Below are 23,143 nucleotides of genomic sequence, written 5' to 3'. Positions count from 1 at the left end.
TGCGCACAAGCCCTGAGTCCCGGATGAAATTTAGCAGAGGGTAAGGCAACCGAGGACAGCAGCTGCACCAACCGCGGAAAACCGCAGATGGGCGCAAGTCTCAGGGTGCCCGAACATCGCGCCCTGCGGTGCTTAAGAGACCCGGAACCCGTAGGCGCTCGAATGGCCGCGGGGGTTCCCAAGGAGCTTACATGGGTCTAGGTTGCCTAAAGTAAACCCAGGAAAGGAACTAAATGACTAAGGGTCAGGGCGGAGGGTGGGGAGTTAGGATTAAACCTGCAGAGTTAAATCTTACATCCCCAGGGCAAATGCTCCCTTCTCCACCCCCTCCCCAAGCCAACACCCATTGTCCACACTTACTAGTGGGGCGAGGAAGCAGATCCCATTCATCTTTGCGGTGGGGGGAGATAAACAGAAGCACCCTCTGCCCACCCCTCATGACCACAGTATCTAGAAGATTCTAGAGCAATCTATGGAGGGGCAAGGTGTGTGTGTGTGTGTGTGAGAGAGAGAGAGAGAGAGAGAGAGAGAGAGAGAGGAGAGACAGACAGACAGAAACACAGAGACAGAGAAATTGTTCACCCTGAAAAAGTGCAGAAGGAAACAAAATTAGATAAATAAAATCCATAGCACAGAAGACAGAACTGTACCCGTTCCCTTATTGAATAACATTTATTAAAAATGACTTACGACTGTACATAAAAATTCAGAATCTCTAAAAAGCCTACAGGAGCCGTGGCGTCAGACTGTAATTTCTTCACATTTACTGAAGGGAGAAGTGGGGACGACCAAGGAAGGGAGGATTAAACAGGGTGGCTTTTCCTTAAGCGTGGTTGAGCGAGTACACAGGCCGCTGAGTACTAACTAAGTGGACAGAATCTCCCCAAGATACTGAGGCCCCTCTTAACCCTGCAGTTGTGTTTCTGCAAATTCTTTACAAAGCCAAAGCACCAATTTCACATTGTTTTATCTCTGATACCTAGGCAGCTGAATTTGTACAATATACTCCAGATTACTCTACAGTGTCTAAACACACAACTGTACACTGAAAATTCTCCCTTCGTCTCTGACCATTCTGGCTTCCACAGGTCATCCCAGCAACACAGGCCCATCCCTATGACAAACGGTTTACTCCAAAATCCTGCAAAGAATTATAGGCAGCTAAGACTAGCTAGTCACTTCCCCGTTAGTATTTCCCCCTTGACTCTCAGGCCCAGACTCTTTAGCCACAGGCAGAAAATACCAATGAAGAGCCCACGGTTCAAACTCAAGGCCCATCCCTTCTCTTCTTGAAGCAAAAATACCTTAACACTCTGGGCTGCGTTTGCTTAAAGATTTACAAGTAAAAATGGGAGCCAAAGTTTTTTGCTTTTTAAAACTCATTTGATAGCTCCTGGTACTCAATCTTCATAGCCTGCCTTTTCTGAATGTTTTTTGTTTCCATAAGTAGATCCAGCACCTTGAACAACCTTTGAATTTTAAAACACTTTCGAGTCCTCCATTAACTTTATTTTACAAAGGGGGGGGCTGCTAGGTTTGCTTCAGTTAGTTACCTGCTGAAATGGCAAAGCTTTGGCACCTTCTCTCAGAGAATTGCACAAAACAGGACACATCAGGGGTGGAAGGTAAAAGTCTTTTTGGTAACCTAGGCAAAGAAAACAAGGAAACACCACCAGGTCCACCTGGAAACCATTAGGGGTTCAAATAACTCCTTAGGGGGTTGTGTAGAAAGCATAGTATGCCCCCATGCCTTTTGAGGTGTCTTTACTGTACTCTTCAGAGTTAATGTCCTCACACTTTATGGGGGGCGAGTTTCCATTGCTGGAGGTGCTTGGAGACATGCGCTTTCTCTTGCAAGCACTGTTGTACACCCCCGAATCGTTGGAGTCTAGAGACTTGATGGGAGGGGGGGTTTCTATCCAGGAGGAGCCAATTTCTTCTTTGACTTTTTCCTTGGCAAGCTGATCTTCTGGGAACACAGGGGGGCTCATTCTGGATGTCCACGGTAGGCCAGTTGCCATCTTCCTCTGATAAGTGCCTCGGCCTCCCCACCCTGCCATTGCAGGGAAGGTTGGGTCAGGGTAATACCCCAGGGCGTGGGATGTCTGCAGGGGTAAGGACTTTATACCGTATGGGAGCAAGGTACTGGAAGTGTACTCAGATTCATAGGAACCAATGTCTAGCTTGTTGGTCACAGGCTGCTGGACAGGCGTGACAAGCCACCGCTGGGGAGGATTGGTCACCTCTTCGCTCTGTTGGGGTGAAAGGAGGCCGTTGGTCTGTGGCACGGTTCTCTCACCATTGTAATATCGGGCTTGAGGTAAAGTGTTGACAAAAGGCTCCGGGAAGAAGTTTTGAACGCCGTACCGACCTCCAGGGACAATCTGATGGGATCTAGGAGAATCCGTGGGAGATGGAGTTAACCTGTCATTTTCTGAAGCCGTGTACATGCTACAATATAAAGAGAGACACTTAAAAAAAAACAAGACAACCCTCATGTTATCCCAAGACAAACTGCCTCCCAGAAACTAGAGCCTGGCTCTGTGGACTGTCTGAGCTGAGCAGGCTGGTATGTTGCACAAGAGGGTAGACTAGATTCCCACTCCTTAAAAGGAAGTTTCCTCTCAGGGGTCAGGTGTTTGCTATGGGGAAATCAGATCTGTGGCTATAGATCTTTTGGTAGAGGGCTAGCCTTGTCGGCTCGAAGGCCTGGTTCTGTGGACAAACCTGCATTAACCAGGGATGCTGGCACAGGCCTGTAATCCCAGCACAGGGAGGCGGAGACAGGAAATCAGAAGTAAAAGGCTGTTGGAGATACAGACTGTCGAGTTTGAGGCCACCCTGTGTTATATGTGCCTCTGTCTCAAAATAAATCTAGAAAAATCTACTTTTACAAGTGTTCAAACACAGAGGACTAAGAGCAACCCTCCTTCATCAAAGCAATGGACAGAATTCTGCAGAGGCAACTCAACAGACTCATCTCTATCCCGCAAAGCAGGGCCTTGGTAGCCAATGTTGTGAAAAACACATCCTTTGGTGGTTTTTCCTCATATAAGGGGGGGGGGCTGCTAGTGAGGGATTTTAAAGTTGGATCAGGAGCTGGAGGGCCAAGTGGCCGACAACCACCTGTAACTCCAGGTCTGCTTGACACCTCTGTCTTGCTGGTGCCCATTTCATGAGCACATATCCATACACAGACATAAACACACACAATTGAAAATAAAGCATTAAAAAGTAGCTGGAGAAAATGAAAAAAAAACTGTACACAAATAATGCGGATTCTCTGCTTAAGTGTAGAAAAGGAACTTCATGTTTAAGCCATAGACACTTTAGAATAACAAAATCTGTTTTTAAAAAAATCTAAAGCAGGATTTGCTCAAGGCCAGGACATGGAAAAATAGGTCTGGGTGAATATAGCTCAACAGTAGAGAGATTGCCTTACATGCACAAAGCTCTGAGTTTAATACCAAGGGCACATTGTGTGTGCGTGTGTGTATCAGCAAAAATGAACACAAAAACTAGGTTTAGAAAATCCCAACTATAGGCCGGGCGTTGGTGGTGCACGCCTTTTAATCCCAGCACTCGGGAGGCAGGCGGGTCTCTGTGAGTTCGAGGCCAGCCTGGTCTACAGAGCTAGTTCCAGGACAGCCTCCAAAAAACAATACAGAGAAACCCTGTCTGGAAAAACAAAAAAAACAAAAAAACAAAAAAAACAATCCCAACTATAAAATGTCATACTCAATATGTCCTCATGAAAATGATGACTCATTTCCTGTTCAAAGATGACGAAGGAAATGGGCTTGAAGACGAAGCTTAATTGACAGAATGGTTGTCTAGTACACTCGAAGCTTGGGTGTGGTAGCCCATGCCTGTGAGCTCGGCACGAGGGAGATGGAGGCAAGAAGACCTTAAGTTCAAGTTCCTCTCAACTCCACAGCAAATTGCAGGCAGCCTGGGACATGAGACTGTCTAAAAGAGAGACGGCCTTCTGGGTATGAAGGAAAGCAGTACTTACGAATCATAGTTGTCCCGGAAGCCTTTGGCAAAGGGGTTATGGTCGATCTTTAGCTGAGTAATCTAGAGAGGGGAGAAGAATAGTTAACTGAGTGCTTTATCTTGCTAGATAGACCTGGCTGAGAGGCTGCTGCCCAGCGGGGGCCACTCACATCGGTGTTTTGGTAGGCTGTCACTGCAATGAACTGCGTCTCTGAGAAGGTGAAGGTCTGGGTCTTGGAAGGCTCATTCAAGTCCTCCACGCCATCCTCTGTCACCTCCACAATGTGCAGCCGTGGCTGGTATTTGTGCAAAGACTGCAGCACTATCATCTGGAAATGAAACCCAAGAGACACTTTCAAAGGTCGAAGGAGCAGATATTGTGACAAATGGGACTTCTGATTGCTCCCTGCCTAAATTATCACTAGACTTTCAAAGCTTGAACGAGCAGACTTTAATGAACTGCATATTTTGAAATGAGACAGATTGATCCCTACCAGAATCATCACGAGATTTCTCCCCCCCCCTCGTTTTGTGTTATATGAGGAAAAACCCGGAAGGATGTGTTTTTCACAACATTGAATAGCAAGGCCCTCCTTGCTTTCTGAAATAGAGTTGAGATTTTGTTATCATTTTTAAGATTCTCAGCATTTAACACTTTGCAACCTAAAGTCATAATTCTGAACCTGGAGTGGTAGAGCGCACCAAAATCCCAGCATCAGAACGGAGAGATGAGGAGGATCAGTAGTTCAAGGCTAGCCTGGGCTACATATACAAGTCTCACTCCCCAAGGTAAAACACCCAAAACAAAAACTGAGTTTATGTGTATTTGATAAACAGTCTTTCCTTTTGGTTCCAAGCCCCCCAAATTATATGTCTACGCCTAGTAGTAAGAAGGTATAATAGCAACAAAGGCAAATTAATTAATTATTTAAAAGTGAGCGAAGTCAAAACCGCAAGCCCTGAATTAAGCACAGTAACAAAGGCATGGCGTCTCCAAGGGGCTCCAGCCAGAACATTCCCACCCGCTCCTGCAGTCTCTACCTGCGTGTTGTTGTTGTTTGCGCCTTTGTTATTGGTGAGCTTTAACTTCCCAAAGGAAATCTCCTGCCTCATCCAGTGGGAACCAGTGTTAGGAGACTCTGGGTGAACGTACATTTTGTTGCCTAAGAGGAAAATGAAAGGAAACATTAGCATTTACACAGACCGTCTGTTTGTTAACTAGACTTGGGTTTGCAGCGGCAGCCTCCTCCTGGGAGAGCTGCTTCCAGAAAGCACTGGACCCCAGCGGGACTCCAGGCACCCCCTCCAGAGCCAGGGGGCTTCCAGCCTTTCCTAATCAAGGCTCTGCTATCACCAGCCTCCAAATTGAAGACAGAGAGGGCTCCGGGTTCCCGAATGTTAATCCGAGGCCTTCAAAAGCGGGAGGGATGTGTAGTCACTGTTAAAAGATGGCCTGGGCTTTCTCAAGAGAATATTAAAACGCCAGGAGCTTTCCCCCAAACTCAGAACCTCATTGGACTACTCTTTCCTCAAACATAGCAGGGCCAAGGTGAAGGTGATTCTTGCTAACGCTGGGGGTGAGGTAGTTGATTTAAATGCGGCTGTTCCAGCACCGGGGCTCTGATTTCTTCCCGGCTCAGGCTTCCTGTCTCCTCACCCTGCATATTATTGTCGGCTTTGCCACACGTCACCCACTTGCCCCCCTGGAAGCGCCAGTGGTTAGGATCGGCCAGAACCACCTCCACGAACACGTTGTAGTGGGCGGTGGGATTGAGTCCGTTTATGTTGAAGCTCAAGAAAGGGAACATGCGCCTGTGCAAACAACAGAACCGGGGGAAAAGATTTTAGTCCGGACGTTCAGGACACGCCCTGCCCCCCCCCACGCAAGAGAAGTCTGCACTAAACAAAACAACAAATAGGTGATATGGCCCGAGATTACGAAAATGGCTTTGAATTGACAATTTTTTTCCTACCTGGAATATCGAAAATTATTTTTAAAGGCACAGGAGACACAAAACATTAAGCAGGCGCGTGCCCACTTACACTACACTACACACACACACACACACACACACACACACACACACACACACAGTTTTGAGTTCCTGTCTCCCAGAACCCACTCCTCACTTCCTCCAGATCCCCCAGAAGTAGCTGTTGGCAGTTCGAAGGTGTACCGGAACTTTCTTGTACGGTTCCCCGCAAGCCCCCAAACATTGGCTTCAGAAAATGTCTACCCACCCACCAGCTCAAACCCAACTCCTTCTGCTCTTCTCACCGAAGTGCCCACAGAAGTACTTGAAACGACCGCATTTCAAATACCTGCGCTCAGGCCGCAGCCCAGCTCCAACCCTCTCCCCCACCCTCCGCTCCTCGCCTGCAAGCTGCAAACTCTAAACTGCCAGCTGCAAACCCAGGAGCCTTCGGTTCCGGTAGATCCTCCCTCAAGGGTCCATTCCCAAATTTCCATCTCCGCCTCCTCCCTGTCAGTCCCGGTGAGGGTTAACTAGAGGGGAGAGTAACTTTGGCACCGGGCCCAAGCCACAGGTGTGCGTGTGGATGGAAAGGTTCGCGACTTTGGAGATGCTGTGTCCCCTTTACGCGAGTGCAGAAAGCGTGCACAACTCCCTCAACCCCGCACCCAGGGGCCTCCCCACGCTGCGCTCACCTGCCCTGTTTGGTGATGATCATCTCAGTTTGGTGACGGTGGAATTTGAGCCATAGGGGTCGGTTGCACAGGTAGACGTGGGCGCGGAAGCCAGAGCCGGGCATCCCGAGGCCCCCCAGTCCTCCGCAAGAGCCGGCCGCAGCAGGTCCGGCGTACGGCCCGTAGAGCGGAGAGCCCTGGCCGTAGGGATAGGCTCCAGGACCGGCGGCCCCGCCGCCGCTGCCACTGGCGCCGCTCCCCGAGCCCGTGGCGGGGCCGAACTGCGCCCTCGCGGGCGGGCACACGGAGGCGGGGAATCCACCGGGGGGCAGCATGGAGCCGTAGGGGTAGCGCGCGCCATTGGAAGCGGGGTACACGGATCCGTGGGCCGCTCCGGCCGCCGCCTGGTACTGGAAGAGCGAGCAGGGCGCGGCGAGCTCGGAGCTCTGCGGTCCCGGCGACGGGAGGTAGTAGCGCTCGGAGCTCAGGCTGTCCATGGAGTAGCGCGCGGTGGCCGCGGCGGTGGCGGCTGAGGGCAACTCCTCCTCAGCGCACGGGGAACCCTTGCGGCCGTCCGGGGGCCCCGGCTTGGCCACCGCCGAGGTGCTGCCAAAGGTGTCCCCGGCGTCTGCGTCACTGAGCATGGCCGCGGGGGGCCCCGCGCCGGCGCTTGCTGGTTCTGAGCTCCCCGCCTGGCAGGGGAGATTGCCCGGAAACTTCTTGGACGCTTTGTCTAAGTCCAGCCTCTGGGGCGAGGGAGCAGCACCGGGGAGGAGGCTGACGCTCCCGCCACCTCCCCCTCCTCCGCCACCTCCTCCTCGAGCACTCTCCAGCGAGTAGAAGTGCGCGCCCGGCAGGTTCACGGAGCTCACCAGGAGCTGCTCTCCTAACTGCATGCTTTTGCGAATCGCAGACGGCCGCCGGCTGCCTCCTCGCCTCCCGCGGCCTGGTTATAAAGGCCGGCTGGGGGAGCCAGCGCCCTCTTCCGAGGGGAAGGTAACGTCCCCTTCCTCCCTCGCCCGGGCTACCCACCTGCGGACCTGCGGGGCGGCTTCAGCGCGCGCCCCGAATCCAGCGTCCTTTCCGCAAGGGAACAAACCCCGGATGGAAACCGAGCAATCAGAGGCTCCCTTTCCTTCGTCCGTCCTGGTCTAGCTTCTCAGGACCCCTACACTCACACCAGGGAAGAGGGAGGCTTCAGCTCGGAGTTCCCATTTAGTAACCAGCCCGCGCCTCGCTGCTGGCTCTGCGGTGCTAAACCCTAGTCCTACTTGACCGCTTGGAAACTTGCGAGCTGTCGCTGGCTGCTTATATGCGTGCCGCCAGGGAGGGGCTTCGCAGCCCCACGGCTAGGGGACTTTGCTATTGGCTGACAGAGGTGACACTAATTCAATTAAGCATTTATTAATTGGATCGAGTTGCCTGCAAGTTTCTTTTCCCCTCAGCCTGTTTGGCTGTTATTGTTGGTCTGGTGCTCTTTAAGTTTCTTTAGGGGACCTATATCCCACTGTGAGACTCAGTCCGGGTGTCTATATGGCGCTGGAGTTCAGGAGAAACGGGTTTGAGGTCTGTGAACCTGCTCTGCCTTAGGCAAGGAGTCATTCCTGCGCTCGGGGCTGGTTTGGCAGAGGCAGGTCCTAGGGGCCGGAGCAGAGGTCTCTCTCTGAACGTTCCCTGCTCGCTGGAAGGCGCAGGTCCCCGAGGGTGCAAATCTGGGGGCGGGTTGGAGAGAGACCCAAAGCGTCTGCGTCAGACGCCGTAACATCAAAGCGCACCTTCCCTCTGACTTCCTGGCCTTCCACACACAGGAACCGCGTTTTGTTCTGTTCCATCTTTTTACCTAAAGGGTTGGTGGAGAGAAACCTCGCGCTCTGCGTTTGGGATCCCAGGGATACCGAAAGGTTCCCGCGTCTGAATCAGAAGCGGCGGGCTACTGAAGACAAGAGGCAGACGGAGCGAGCCAAGCGCTCGCCCTCCCTCCCATCCACCCTAACAAACCGGCTTTCTGGAGGACATCACTTCCATTGCCTACAATTAAAAAAAAAAAAGCTCTGCTCGGTTTTCCTGAACTCTGGATGTTTTCTAACTCCCTGAATCCCCGCTTTCGCCAACGTCTTTGGTGGAGACGGACACTAAGACACAAAGGTTCCCTAGCAGCTGTGCAGTTAAGATTCCCTGCGCCTCTCCTCTGCGGCACAATACAGAAGGCAGAATAATTAGTGAAATAATCAGTTTGATATTGAATTAAGCTCCTTTTCCCAGCTGCCTGCCCACCCCCCTCCTCGCGTTTCCGCAAACAGTCAAGGACGGTGCCGTCATATTTTATTGTTTTATTATTACAGAAGTAGGACACGTTTCGTTGCAGATAAGAAGCCCGAACATTCTCCTTTAGAAAGCAATTATGGACGCCCGCAGCAATCGCTCCAGGAGCGCATTTTCCGGGCGAGACGCGGTGACTCTGCTCCCCGTAACCGAACGCGATCACACGGGAAACTTTTTGCCTAAAACAGATGAGGTGGCCGCGGGATCAGCTAAGCGCCCAGACCCCAGCAGTAGAACCGCGCGAGGCTCTCCAACGTGGGTCCAAAGCCCGCACAGCACGAACATCCGCACGCCGGGGCTAGAGAGTGGAGCGGTCCTTCACGGTCTCGGATGCTGTGTGTGGGCTTTGAGGCGGTGCTGTTGTGAATCTTGGGCGCTCACAGGTTTTCAGCGCCAAGTCACAGGCTAGCGAGTTGGAGCGGTAGCCTCGTCAATTTTGGTTCAGAGAGCCCGGGAGCTGGCACCCTGCTGACTCAGCCTCTGAGATCCCAGAATTTGGTCTCAGTTCGGGTCACTTTACTACTGTTTTTTTTTTTTTTTGATGGAGAAAAATCTTAGACGTTAATTTTTATTCCCTTCGAAGAGTGTGAGATATTCAACGTGGAGATTCCACAAGGGGGATGCGAGCTCCAGGAATGAGCCTTACACGCTGGCGACTCAGCCGCGAGTTATCGAATGCTCGTTCTGAGTTCATGGTAGCCTTGACCCAAGCTGCAGGATGTCTGAGGGGAAAGTAGGTGTGAGACTGAATCTCACGTTATCTGCAGATGGGGTGGCTGAAGGTATATGTCAGATTTGCTCTTTAACACAGCCAGAAGCAGGCTTCCGAGTCCCCTCAAAACCGCTTTGAAGAGACCGGGGAAACGCTAGCGTGGCACAGTGCCACCACGGGCAACGGGCACCGTTCAGACCCACTCTGGCGCAAGTAACTCAGACCAGCTGTCCCTGCGACCACATCAGAACCGGGTGCACTCTATCCTACCCCTGGAGCAAGCGCATGAAGGCGCATGGGTTCATCCCGAATGCCACCAAATTATGAACTTAACTCCTTGCAATTTAATCTGTGCAACTAGGGTTCGAATGGATTCCTGGGACCCCACCCTCCTCAGCAGATATACCCCTTTATTTTACTTCCGACACATCTTACAGATAGAGAAATCAAACAAAAGTCAAAATAATAAGAGCGCTAGGAAACTCTTTGGGGGGCACGGGATTTGGGGTCATGAGGAACATATTAATAACATTATTATTGTTATGTATTATTGTGTCTCACAATCATGTGATGATTTCCCCCTTGAAATGGTGAAAAGCATCATTTTGCCTAAAGATGGTTTTTCTGGCTTCATCGAGACAGAAAGTTTAAATATTGCTGTGTTAATGACTTATATTTTATTGTTATTACTTATGGACTACAGTGGTCTACAGTGCAGGAGCACTGTGGAGAGCAAATCTACGATTCCTACTTGGAATGGGCTTTTGGTTTTGTTTTGTATTTTTTTTTCTGGCTCAGTAATACTCATAAGTAGAGAGAGGTAAAAATCAATGTTCTCTCGTGTCTCAGCCACACTTTAAAATCCAAGTCCTCTTTTCTAGAAAGAAGCAGAGAAAACAGGGCAAAGGTTGTGATGTTGGGTGTCGGGCACACATCAGGCAGCACCTTGCTCTGACTGGGCTGGCAAATAGCAGAACCGTCCTCTCTGCTGTTTGATTTCAATTACACCCTGAGCTTCATGAACTCCAAATGAGACATTTATTGGGAGGTGCCTGGTTTTCTGTGGTTTAACTGACAGTCATATATTCAACAAAAACATCAACACTGGGGAGGAGACCCCTGGTAATACCAGCCCCCAGCAGTGGCCCGGCTAACTCAAAGACCTCACTCTGCAGCCTCACGAGGAGCAAGCAGGAGCCTCTAGAGGCTGAAGGAAGCTCAGGGCCAAGCCTGGGTGTGAGCATATGAAAGACCTCACACTAATTTGTCCCAAACAATACCAACTTTGTGCCACTAGCTCCAGGTGATGACACTGACTTGGCCTGTTATCGCCTCTTCTTTTTTCTTCTCCTTAAAGGTAACCAATAACAATGCTTGAGATTTTAAAAAGTAAAACTAAGAAGCTTTGAGACCACAGCAATTTCATGCATCACATGCACACTTGTACACACACACATTTCAAAGAATTATAGATTAGTGCAACGATATATGGTTTAGAGCTCATCCACTCCCCCCACCCCACAAACAACTAAGGGGGCCCATATAAATGCCCCAATAAATCCTATTATTTTCACCTCCCACTAAAAATGTGTTATCAAAACACGGTCCGTGTTATTCAAACACTTTGTAAATTCTGAACAGACATGCTGCATGCTCCCCTTTTAACCCTAGGAAAACATTCCAACATTAACGGGTCACCAGCACTTTGCCTGGACTCTGGGAAAATGTCAATGGGTTTTTTGTGGCAACTTGGTTCTTTTACTATTTATCTATGGGCCTCTCTTTGTTGACGTTACATTTTATTTCGCCGTCTCAGGTTCACTGTTTGGCCCTTTGTTCTCTGATGGCCAAGTCTGCTACCTCTCTGTGTTTCCCAAAGGAGAGGAGCTTTCTCCACTGCAAGCTGGCTTGCTTTCCTTCCTTCCTCTCCTGGCCCACCTTCTTCCTTCTAGAAAATGCCCCATCAAATAAACATTTTGACAAGGACAAGTAATCCTTGAGAGATCTCACAAACACTTTAGTAAGAATGGGTGTAAGTCTTTTCCTATTGGGACCTTGAAATAATTGGGTTACTTTGCTTAAAAACAAGACATTACTATACAGACTGGGACAGTCCATTCATATATATACACATATATATGTATATATATGTGTGTGTATATATATTTTATATAATACCATACATGCTGCATGATACATTATATGATTATATAATGCATTTATAGTCCATACAAATTATGTTATATAACATATAGTATAATATTATATATATATAATTAAAATGGAGCCAGAGGCCATGAATTTGAGAGGAGGATACCTGGGAGGGATTGGAGGGAGGAGCGGGTAAGAAGAAAATGATATAATCATATTTAATTCCAAAAAATGAAACACCAGACACACAACTGTGTGTGGCAAAGAAATATGGTAAGCTTACTTATCTTTTTCAAACAAGAATGACTAAATTAAGCCAGGTGGTGGTGGAGCACACCTTTAATCCCAGCACTCAAGAGGCAGAGGCAGGCTGATCTCTGTGAGTTCGAGACCAGCCTGGTCTACAAGAGCTAGTACCAGGACAGCCTCCAAAGCCACAGAGAAACCCAGTCTTGAAACCCCTCCCCACAAAAAACCAACCAAGTTAGATTGCTGTCTTAGTGCATTTGCAGCTCCTTGTTAAGATATGAGCAGGAAAGAGAACACTGGAATGAAAGTTAACATATATGCTAAGAGTTGCTTATTACAAATAATCCCTTTTCCTATACAGCAAGTCAAGAATCTCTGGCAGGAGGCCTATAGTTTTCATTTATGTTTCTTATGAACTTTTTTTTAACCTGCAAGTGAATTTCAAGTTGCCGCTTTATTATCACATCTGTTTCCTTCATCCTATTTTGGGAGAACATTTATTCACACGAACAAGAAAAGCCAAATGGGGCCAAAGCCGAAATGCTCTCAGGAAATGCATTATTGGATGGTTTGGTTAACCATTGCAACTCTGACGTGTTGGCCTTGTGTGGAGTTCCAGCTGTCCTCACCCTCAAGCCACCTGGCTCTTGCCAGATGCTCATCTGTCCAGGCAGAGAAAGTGGCCACTCAGGCTGAGCTAGACAAGCTCGTTAGCACAGCTCCCAAACAGGCACTAAGCTCTGTAGACACAAGACCAAAGTGGAATTATGGTGGAATTTTTTTTGTATGTAAAAGAACAAGAAAACAGACCCTTTTAAATTAATAGACTAGACATTTTCACCCTACTTAGACTTAAAAAGATTTTTAAAAATTTAGACATTTTCTACCCTCAAAGACTATATATGTATTTCTGCATAGCCTTTTTTTCATGTTTTTTAATGTTAACATTTCCTACAGGAAAAATGGAGGGGAAAATATTGCTGAAATTGTTTTTATAGGATTGATTGCTATGAGGAGCTGGGAAGTGGTGGCGCACACCTTTAATTCTAGCACTTGGGAGGCTGAGGCAGGAGGATCTCGGTGAGTTCCAGACACACACAGAGAAACCCTGTCTTACAAACAAACAAACAACCCCCATACCTAAGAGGAATTGTTGCCTCCAGGTAGGAATAGCATTCTAAGTGTAAATGGATTGCACATCCCTGGTAAAATATGGGAAGAGTGCTTCCTCAGAAGCCTCTCCCTTGACACAGGTGCTCAGCAATGTAGCACACCAGGTATCCACTCCTAACCTATTGAACCAAATCCCCAAAATGACATGGGCAGAGAGAAATCTTTATGCAGGCCCTGGTGAGAGAGCGAGAGAGCGAGAGAAGGGAAGCCTGTGTTGGAGGCACACACTGGCCAGCAATAGCAGCCCCTCAGATAACCAAGGAATACAGAGAGAGACAGGACAGGGAAGAAAGGGTTCACAAGGTGGGGAAAAAAACAGACACAAAGATTGGTCTTTTATCGTTCTCCCCTTCTAGACACTTAAGACAAAGCAACACTCTTGGCACCAAGGTGTTTGCGGCTCTTCCTTCTCAGAGCACCAAGAGCAACGGAAAGGCTCGGTCTGTCTGTGTGTCTGTCTATCTATCCATCCATCCATAGCCACCCACCCATCCATCCATCCATCCATCCGTTATTTTCCATTAGTCAGATGCCCAGATTGTCTTGTCTTTCCCCCTTCTTTCATGAGAACACATCCTACCTGCTTCCTCCCAGGGACTGCAGTTTGACTGGGGGCGGGGGGGGGGGGCCGGGGGCGGGGAGGTTCCGTCAAAGGTAACCGGAAGCAAGAGTAACTCGGAAACCTAGAAGGGCATCCCCAGCTGTTCTCTTCCCTCCTTTCCACTTCTGGGATGGATGGCAGGAATTCAGAGACCTCTCTAGGGAGCGGGGCTGCAAAGATGCACTTCAAAGACTCATCATCGGTCTGGGGCCCTAACCCTGGCGCGCCTTCCTCTGGTCTTCTCAACGGTCATTAGCATTCTGTTTTTCCCAGGGCCTCCTTTTCCTCCCGCTCCCCGACGGGGGATTTTGCTTCAGGCCTCCCGAACTCTTTCAAAGAAACAAAACAGGCATTAAGATTAGGGTGTCGTGCTTGCTTCAGCAGCACATATACTAAAACTGGAAAGATTAGGGTGTCTTCTCCAGGCCGGCCTGCGAAGAAGATGAGAAATGGGAGGCCTAGGGCAGAAGAAGCCAGGATTGGGAGTGTGGAAAATTCCATCTCCATCGCCTCCCTGTGAGCCCCTGTGAGCCTTAGTGGTGGCACCCTCGAAAGGAGAGGGCCAAGGCAATGTCCTCCAGGCCTGGGTGGCTAGACTCCTTGGTGGGGGCCTGGAGAAGAGCACAGTCTCCCAGTAGGGAAGGACCGCCTATTCCAGGGTATATCAGGGCATCACAGAGCATCTTGGAGAACCCTGCATTCAGTTGGGGACTGACTTCCCAAATGCACAAGAAAGAAAAGAAGAGAAAAGTAGCCACTGTAGGCCAGAGCCTCTTCACAGTGTCTTTGGCATAAGGTCCCTCCTGGTTATCACTGCCTTTCATGCAAGAGCCAGGTCGTGTCCAGACAGGCGAAGAAAGGTCCTGTGGAAAGCTCATGGAGGAAGTGGGCCTGCAAAGTTTCGGCTGGGAGGTTCCCAGCGGAGAGGTCATGTCAGCAAGGATGCTGTGGAGTGTGGGTCCTTGGGTTCGGGGGGCCATGGGAGAAGAAGGGTTCAGAGGAAATAAGGCTGTGGTTTTGGGGGGAAAGCAAATGGGCAACATTCAGGGCCCATTCTTTACTGTGTTTACTTGAGGCTGGCCTCAAAACTCACAGTGTAGTGACCATTTTTTAAAAAGATTTATTTATATTTATTATGTATACAGTGTTCTGCCTGCATGTATGCCCACAAACCAGAAGAGGCACCAGATCTCATTACAGATGATTCAGAGCCACCATGTGGTTGCTGGGAATTGAACTCAGGACGGTTGGAAGAATAGCCAGTGCTCTTAACCTCTGAGCCATTTCTCCAGTCCGTAGTGACCATTTGTTATACAGTGCTGGGGTGGAATCCAGGTCTTCCCCCACTCCCTGACCCCCCCAATCCTGGGCAACCGTTCTGCCAAGTGAGTAGCATCCCTTGCGATGAGCCTCTTGAACCGCAGCTGGTAGCCTTGTGTGTAGGAAACGTGTGCCTGCCCTTCGTCGGGATCTTCGTGTGGAGCCAGGAGGAACTGACACTCCAGAGACCTTCCTGCCTCAGCCTCCTTGAAGACTTGGATTTCAAATGTGTCACACAATGCCGGGCCTGTAGCTCCAGTCTAAATAATCCTCCAAGCTAGAAATATCATAACGCGAAGGGCCCGTCCTGCCAGCGGGAACTAGGCCAAGGCCTTGGCATTTCTTACCTGGCAAGCTCTCCTTTCACCTGTGTCAGAAACTTCCACCATCGTTTCATGCACGAGAAACCCTATTTCAGGGATAAAGAAGGCCAGGGCAGGTGACGTGAACTGACAAGCTGAAGGGGTGTCCTTTGCCTTGTTCCAGGGGCTCTGCGTTAGGAGGAATCCCTCCTTGCACTAAGCTGGGCTGTGCACAAACCATTAAGCCCGTTCCTTCTCAAAACACATTTTCAGCACTAGGAGGACACAAAGTTACCTAACCAGCTCATGCTCCAGTCTGCTCGGCCAGTACGGTGTGGGGGCCCTGGGTCTGCTTCAGCCCTGATCTGGAGCCTAGCTTAACTCCACTTGGCAAGCACACCCTATGGCTTAGATCTTCAAATGCACTCTGGTGTTGGGTATTGGAGCACCCCTTTCTCTATCCCTCACAAACATCCAACCTAGTACCGATCATCTTGATTGAAAAGGAGTTCACCTATCATAGGGAGTCATTTTTTTTTTTCGAGACAGGGTTTCTCTGTGGCTTTGGAGGCTGTCCTGGAACTCCCTTGGTAGTCCAGGATGGTCTCGAACTTACAGAGATCCGCCTGCCTCTGCCTCCCGAGTGCTGGGATTAAAGGCATGCGCCACCAACACCCGGCCATTTTTGTTTTTGTTTTTTTTTGGTTTTTTGAGACAGGGTTTCTCTGTGGCTTTGGAGGCTGTCTTGGAACTAGCTCTTGTAGACCAGGCTGGCCTCGAACTCACAGAGATCCACCTGCTTCTGCCTCCCAAGTGCTGGGATTAAAGGCGTGCGCCACCAATGCCCGGCCATTTTTGTTTTTTAATTTCCTTTTTTCTGCCTCCAGGACAGATGGTAATTAGATGCCTTGGAGTCCACAATAGTCCGAGTATCTAGTAAAAATACAGTACGTTATACATAGAAACACGTTATAAAATATAAACCTACTTAAAATATACTTGGCAATATTTGACAGAACTCTCCCTCCCTCCCTCCCTCCCTCCCTCCCTCCCTCCCTCCCTCCCTCTAACTGTGTCTGGGGTTGCTATGATACAGCGCATAGGTGCACGCCCGGTTCATCCCCCACCAATCTGCTCGCTTAGGTCCCACACCTTGTGTCAGTGTCCACTTAAAATACGTCTTGACGTTAGAGACTGGGGATGTCAGCGTGCTTGCACATCTAGGGACACAATTAGAGGCGCTTTTAAAGTTTAGGCTTGGAAGGGGAAAGAACATGATCAAAATGTATTGTATGTAAAATTTTTAATTAAATAAATGTTTCATCTTGGTCTGATGCTTAGAGCGTCAGGATGCAGCTGAGCACCAACGCTGCGGTCCTGTTAGCGTTGGTGCCGGGAGAAGCCAGTTTTGCATTAGCTGCGGAAGGTGCAGCGCCCCCTAGCTCAGAGCGCACGGAATCCCCACTGGGCCTTCCTGTAGGCGGTTCCCTTCCTAAGAAATAACCCTATCGTTTGTCCTTTGAGAGCCCCCACAAGCTCCGGGACTCTGTCCTGAGCCTCCAACGCTAGTGGGAGGAGTAGCTATCTGCTAGACTGCCCCCAAAGCTCCCCCCCCCCCCCGAGGTCGCACCAAAGCCGAGAGCCTGAAAGAGACCTTCAGCAGTGTTTGCATCCCGCTGGGCTTGGCTGCTAGGAGTGGGGGTGGAGCAGGGGGTCTCTGGAGCGACCCACCAACTTTGTAAATCCCACCCCCAATCCCTCTGAGAGCACTCTGGTCACCGTGCGGGCGCCAAGGTGCAAACTGCATGGTGGTGTTGAGGTCAGGAAAGCAAAGTCCTGGAGAGACAATCTCAAATCCACCAGTCAGAGAAAATAGTCAAGCAGGCGATGGTTCCAAGTTCGCTGTAAACTATTTAAACAATCTCTAGTTATTTAAAGTCCCGGTGCCCCGGGGACCACCCCAGAACAATTAAATCATAATTTGGGGGGATGAGACCCAGATGCCTGGGTTTCTTTTCGTGAAGATTATAACTTGCAGTAGAGTTGAAGATGGGCTGTTTTATGGGGTTGGAGGCTGGGGAGGCTTGTGGGTGGAGTTGACACAGAAAGTGGCCATGGCAGCCCTGAGAAAACCTGTGGAAGCAGCTCTGGCCCAGCCCTGTGTCTGCTGGCGATCTGGTATTGGCAATAGAAATGAAAACCAAGGATCACTTATTTGCCAATTTATTCTTATTTTTGAGACAGAGCTTCATGTAGACCAGGCTGGCCTCAAACTCACTGTGTAGTCAAGAATGACCTTGAACTCATGGTCTTCCTGTCTCCATACCCCGAGTGACAAAATAAATGGGCATAATTCAGACAGGCGTAGAGTCACCATGTTGAAATGTCTTGCTTCAGAACATTGGTGTACAGTCATAACATTTTTTCAAAGTTTTGATTTTTCAAAAAAAATTTTTTTGAGACAGGGTCTCTCTGTGTAACCCTGGACATCCTGGAGTTCACTCTGTAGACCAGGGTGGCCTCGAACTCAGTGATTGACCTGCTTCTTCCTCCCCGAGTGCTGGGGTGAAAGGTGTGTGCTACCACTGCCTGGCTCAATGGGCTGGTTTATAGCCATAGAAAAAGCATTCTTCCCTCTGATGTGAAATGTTGATTTCAGTATTTTATTTTATATCTCCTATGAGTCCTTGGTCTGCAGGTATGTCCATTACTATGCATGTGGGCTGGATCCCCTGCAGCTGGGATACAGAGCGTTGTGAGCCACCGTGTGGGTGACGCTCTGCAAGAGCATCCAGTGCTCTCAGCCTGGGAGCCATCTCCCTTCCCCATCACACAGTACCTGTGTTACGAGTTCTCTGTGAGTCGGGGGGGGGGGGGCTGCTTTGCATTTCTAAGCACTCATAAGCATGCATCATACTTACGTTTGTGGAGAACTCCTTGGACATGATACATATTTGCATTTTGTCGTGTGTTGCAAATAGTTGCTCTTAGTTTATTGTTGTTTGACTTAGTGAGGCTTTGCACAGTGGCAGCGTAGCAGCCAATGAGGTTTATCGAAGGTTCAATTATTATTAATTAAACATTTGACATGTAGGGATATTTACTCTTACGGTTGTGTGTTGTCCATGTAGTGATGTATAATGGAAATGGGTAGTGTTTTTAAAGTATTTGATGGACTTTTATAACAACTCACCCATAAAGAAACACTCACGCTGAGCCCGGTGCAATGTGCCAGTGACCCGGCATGTGGAAGGCTGATGAGAGAGAATCCTAGTGTGAGGCCAGCCTGGACTAGAAAACACAGCAAGTTCAAGACCCAGCCCGACTCAAAAATAACAAAGAAATAAATAAATAAACGTCTTCAAACTTCCCTTTTCTTAGTAAAATAGTTAATGAAGTCAGACTATGCTTTTTGGTCACTGGGAAGAAAGTTAACATAGCAATAAAATTCTGAGTGTTTCACTGGGAGAAACGACTGGAATTGAGATGGAAACCTAGAGCAATGGGAACCCCATGGGACCTGCAAGAGTGACCCCTACCAAAGACTCCTAGTAATGGGGGACACGGAGCCTGAACCAGCCATCGTCTGTAACCAGGCAAGGCCTCAAGGGGAGGGACGGGGACATCAACCCAGCCACAAAACCTTCAACCCACAGTTTGTCCTGCCTGCAGGGTGTTCTGGGACCAGAGCCTGGCAGAGCCCTCATCAAAGATACCAGAGAGACTTCTTCCGAGCAACGTATGGGAGCAGACGCAGAGTCCCACAGCTAAACACTAGGCAGAGCTTGGGCAGTTCAAAGAATAAACTGACCAGGACTCCTGGGGGCTGGAAGGAACCTGTAGAGGTCTAACGTAGATCCTCGGCGTAAATGTCATGGCTGAGGAGCTTGAGGAGCTTGGTGTTCTCGTGGGATTTCCTAACAGCGGAAGCAGGGCTGTCTCTGACTCTTTTCTCTATAAGTGGACTCCTTCCCGCCTACTGGATTGTCTCGTCCAGCTTTTACGTGATGGTGATAGTATGTGCCTGGTCTTGTTGTAGCTTGACGTCCCTGGGAGGCCTACTCTTTTCTGAGGGGAGGTGGAGGGCAGGGATGGGTGTGGGGGGGAGGGGAAGTGGAGGGGTGGAGGGAGAGGGGAGAGAGGTGAAACAATGGTTGGGATGTGATACGTGACAGAAGAATAAAAAGAACAAAAAAGTGAGTATTTCAAACAATAACGACTTCAAATTTTATTAAAAAGACACACCCACCTTCCTTCCTTTCTTTCCCTCCCTCTCTTCCTTTCCTGTGTGTTTGGTGTGCGTGCGTGCGTGCGTGCGTGTGTGTGTGTGTGTGTGTGTGTGTGTGTGTGTGTGTCTGTGTGTGTGTGCTGAACCCTGAAAAAGACAGCCTAACCTGCGGGGGATGGCTCTGAGAAGGACCTCATTTGGCTTGTGGTTAGATTTTGAGAGCCGAGCCTTCAGTGAATGGAATCAATGACTTCAAAAAGGAGGCCTGGAGGAGCTCATCGGTCCCTTCTACCACGGAGGGACCCAGTGAGGTGGTACCCATGCCACCTACAAGGAAGCAGTCCTTACAAGATGTTGCATCTTCCAACACCCGGATCTTAGACCTCTCAGTCTCTGAAACTGCCAGAGACAAATTTCTGTCGCTTATGAGCCTCCCCAGCCTATGGCCTTTGTTGTATCCTGGATGGAGCAAGACACCAAAGATTAGAAATGGGTTGTATAGGGCACGGAAGCTTAAGATGCCCTGGAGTTTGGAGTCAATTTCAATCTTGTCCCATGTGGGAATAATCTGGAAGGGCACCGGGCCACATCTGAGAGAGACTGATGACAAAGTCTGGTAGCAAAGGGAGCGAAGATGCTTCTTAGCTTCACAGAGTGTGACATTGGCCCTGATGGGGTCTCTGAGCAAGTCCTGAGTGGTCCAGGGGACAAGAGCCAGCTTCTTAGCTTCACGGAGTGTGACATTGCCCCTGATGGGGTCTCTGAGCAAGTCCTGAGTGGTCCAGGGGACAAGAGCCAGCTTCCTTCATTGACTGGGCCCAGTGCCATCACAGAGCAGGGGCGGGAAAGTGAGGGCTAGTGTCTGCTTCTGTGTCCTGTCTCTCCTTCCTGCTGTGGCCCCAGAAAGGGATGGAGAGGAAGGAAGGAGAGAAACAGCGGGCAGGCTCACGAAGTCTCAGTATTCTGTCTTGAGAGTCTTCCAGCATTCAGGAAGGACTTCTTTTTGTTATTGTCATTTGTTTGTTTTTCCAGAGACAAGGTGTTGCTATGCTGCCCAGACTGGCCTTGAACTCCTGCACTAAAGCAGTCCTCTTGCCTCTGCTTCTAGAGCTATGAAGCTTGACTACATTTCCTAATTTTACATTTCTGCAAGCCATCTTCTACTTTTCTACCTCATTATCTTCATTTCATCTATCTTTTATGTCATTTATCTTGTTATACATATCTACGTGTCAGCTATCATCTATCTATTTATCTGTCGTCTAGTTGTCTATCTACCCATGTATGATCTATCATCTATCTTTGTACCTGTCATTTATAATCTATCATCTATCTATATACCTATTGCTATCTATCTATCATCTGTCTATCTCTTATCTATTATCTGTCTGTTTTTCTATCATCTGTCTCTCTGTCACTGTATCTTCTGTCTATTTCTCTCTGTTTCCCTATCCTATCCTATCTATCTATCTATCTATCTATCTGAAGAGTTACTAGAACTACCATGAGCCAACTACTTTAGTTTCATCCAAGGGAAGAGATAAGTTGCACAACGAGTAAATTTTAGTGACAGGCTTAGAGAACTAAGTAAAGTTCTTTCTGGATAGAGGCCATATGCCCCCACCCCTAGCCTTTCCTCCCATGACTTAGACTTGTAGACCACATTGACTTGTAATTGAATGGTTTACAGCTAAAACATGCTGACGTATTAATTTTCCCAGGGAATTTTGTTTAGTAAAGTTAGAAATCTTATTGTAACCCATAGTCTAGTTTTAGTCCCTGACATTGAACTATTTGCCTGAACCCTGTAGTAATATTACATAAATATTCATTTGTCAAAGCATTTTGACCTTAGTGACTCCAATAAGAAAGGGCTAAGATACACGGGAAATGTTTTAATGTCACTAAGAAGTAAGAAGGAAGGCAGTGTGGAGACAACCCTTCCTGACAGGCTTATGCACATAACATACTCAGTTTCACCTACACTACGTGCTTCAGCTTGGAGTCATTCCTAGTTTTGAAGGGTTTATAATTGACAGATGGTACCTAATGTGGCCTCCCCCCCCGCCTATTGTGAAGAAGAAACCTTTGCCAAGACTTTACAATATGAAAACATTCAGGGTTCCTAAAGGGCAGAAATGAATCACTTTCTTCTTTCTCTTGGAACAAGCTGAGGATGGCCCAGAAATACCAATGCCAAGGTTGGCATTCAAAGACATATATGTGTATGTGGAGGGGGGTGGAGAACGAGAGAGAGAGAGAGAGAGAGAGAGAGAGAGAGAGAGAGAGAGAGAGAGAGAGAGAGAGAGAGAGAGAGTTAAGGAAATGGAAAGCCTCTTTTGTTTTTTTGTTTTGTTTTGCTTTGTTTTTTTGCTGTTCTTTGTTTTTCGAAACAGGGTTTCTCTGTGTAGCCCCAAGTGTCCCAGAACTTACTACATAGACCAGGCTGGCCTCGAACCAGATCTACCACCTGCCTCTGCTTCCCAAGTGTTAGAAATACAGATATGCACTGCCACACCTTCAAACAATTCTTTTTTTGTTTTTGTTTTTGTTTTTGTTTTTTTAGACAGGATTTCTCTGTATTGTTTTGGAGGCTGTCCTGGAACTCGCTCTGTAGCCCAGGCTGGCCTCAAACTCACAGAGATCCGCCTGCCTCTGCCTCCCGAGTGCTGGGATTAAAGGCGTGCGCCACCAACGCCTGGCAAACAATTCTTTTTCTAATTCATCTAGTGTTGCCTTCTCCATAAGCTTATGTGAATCATAATTCAGACAGATTTTCATGATGCATATATGATACGATACAGGCATCTATAACTAAATTACAATCTATAGTCCTGTACTAATATGTTTTCCATTGCTGTGATAAAACACCATGGCCAAAACCAACTTGGAGAGGAAAGGGTTTATTTCATCTTGCATCTTACAGCCTGTCACCAAGGGGAGGCAGGACAGGGAGCTTGAGGCAGGAACCTGGAGGTGGGGACTGAGGCTAAGGAGGAGCACTGCTGGAGGAGCACTGCTTACTCACTCGCTCCTCATGGCCTGCTCAGTTTGACTTCTTATATAACCCAGGACCACCTGCCCATGGGTGGCACCACCCACAGTGGACCGGATCCTCCCACGTCAATGATGCATTAAGACAATTCCCCAGAGACTTGTCCCCAGGCCAATCCAATAGAGGCGGTGCTCACCTGAGTCTTCTCCAGATGACTCTGAGTTGTGTCAAGTGGACAAAAAAATGCCAGGGAGCACAAACCCTTGTATGACTTAGAACCGTTCCCCATCAGCTCACAGGTGACTTCCATGAACACTAATCACGAGAGTCACACACTTTTTAGAAATTAGTCCCAATAAGAAAATAGGCGGGGCTGGGAGATGGCTCAGTGGTTAAGAGCACTGGCTGTTCTTCCAGAGAACCTGGATTCAATGCCCAGCACCCACT

At 48.6% G+C, this 23,143-nt stretch overlaps 1 protein-coding gene and 1 long non-coding RNA gene across 3 annotated transcripts; one reads left to right on the top strand and one right to left on the bottom strand.

Annotated features, from left to right (window-relative positions):
* Positions 1-656: 656 nt before the first annotated feature.
* Eomes (eomesodermin) lies at positions 657-7,539 on the bottom strand. 2 transcript variants are annotated; one of them, XM_013122201.3, is made up of 6 exons: positions 6,665-7,539; positions 5,654-5,808; positions 5,038-5,159; positions 4,167-4,325; positions 4,016-4,077; positions 657-2,451 (listed from the first exon to the last, which is right to left on the bottom strand). In XM_013122201.3, the coding sequence occupies exons 1-6, from the start codon at positions 7,537-7,539 to the stop codon at positions 1,713-1,715; spliced, it is 2,112 nt and encodes a 703-aa protein (XP_012977655.1). In that variant the 3' UTR covers positions 657-1,712. The 2 variants fall into 2 exon arrangements, with proteins under 2 accessions (XP_012977655.1, XP_005082413.1); XM_005082356.4 differs by having other exon boundaries at positions 657-2,394.
* On the top strand, positions 7,519-8,712 carry LOC121137551. The gene is made up of 2 exons (XR_005874832.1): positions 7,519-7,639; positions 8,490-8,712. It is a non-coding gene; the product is annotated as an uncharacterized LOC121137551 (long non-coding RNA).
* The last annotated feature ends 14,431 nt before the right edge of the window (positions 8,713-23,143 follow it).

The sequence above is a fragment of the Mesocricetus auratus genome, unplaced genomic scaffold (assembly GCF_017639785.1).
Source record: "Mesocricetus auratus isolate SY011 unplaced genomic scaffold, BCM_Maur_2.0 Super-Scaffold_100691, whole genome shotgun sequence".
Taxonomy (NCBI): Eukaryota; Metazoa; Chordata; class Mammalia; order Rodentia; family Cricetidae; genus Mesocricetus; species Mesocricetus auratus.
Note: the sequence above shows the minus strand (reverse complement) of the source record. Positions and strands in the feature narration are given on the sequence as shown.

Coding starts and splice junctions, on each gene's coding strand:
- Eomes (XM_013122201.3), bottom strand. CDS start 7,539: ATGCAGTTAGGAGAGCAGCTCCTGGTGAGCTCCGTGAACCTGCCGGGC. Junction 5,809..6,664: donor ATCATCACCAAACAGGGCAG/GTGAGCGCAGCG, acceptor TTGTTTGCACAG/GCGCATGTTCCCTTTCTTGA. Junction 2,452..4,015: donor TTCCGGGACAACTATGATTC/GTAAGTACTGCT, acceptor TTTATATTGTAG/CATGTACACGGCTTCAGAAA.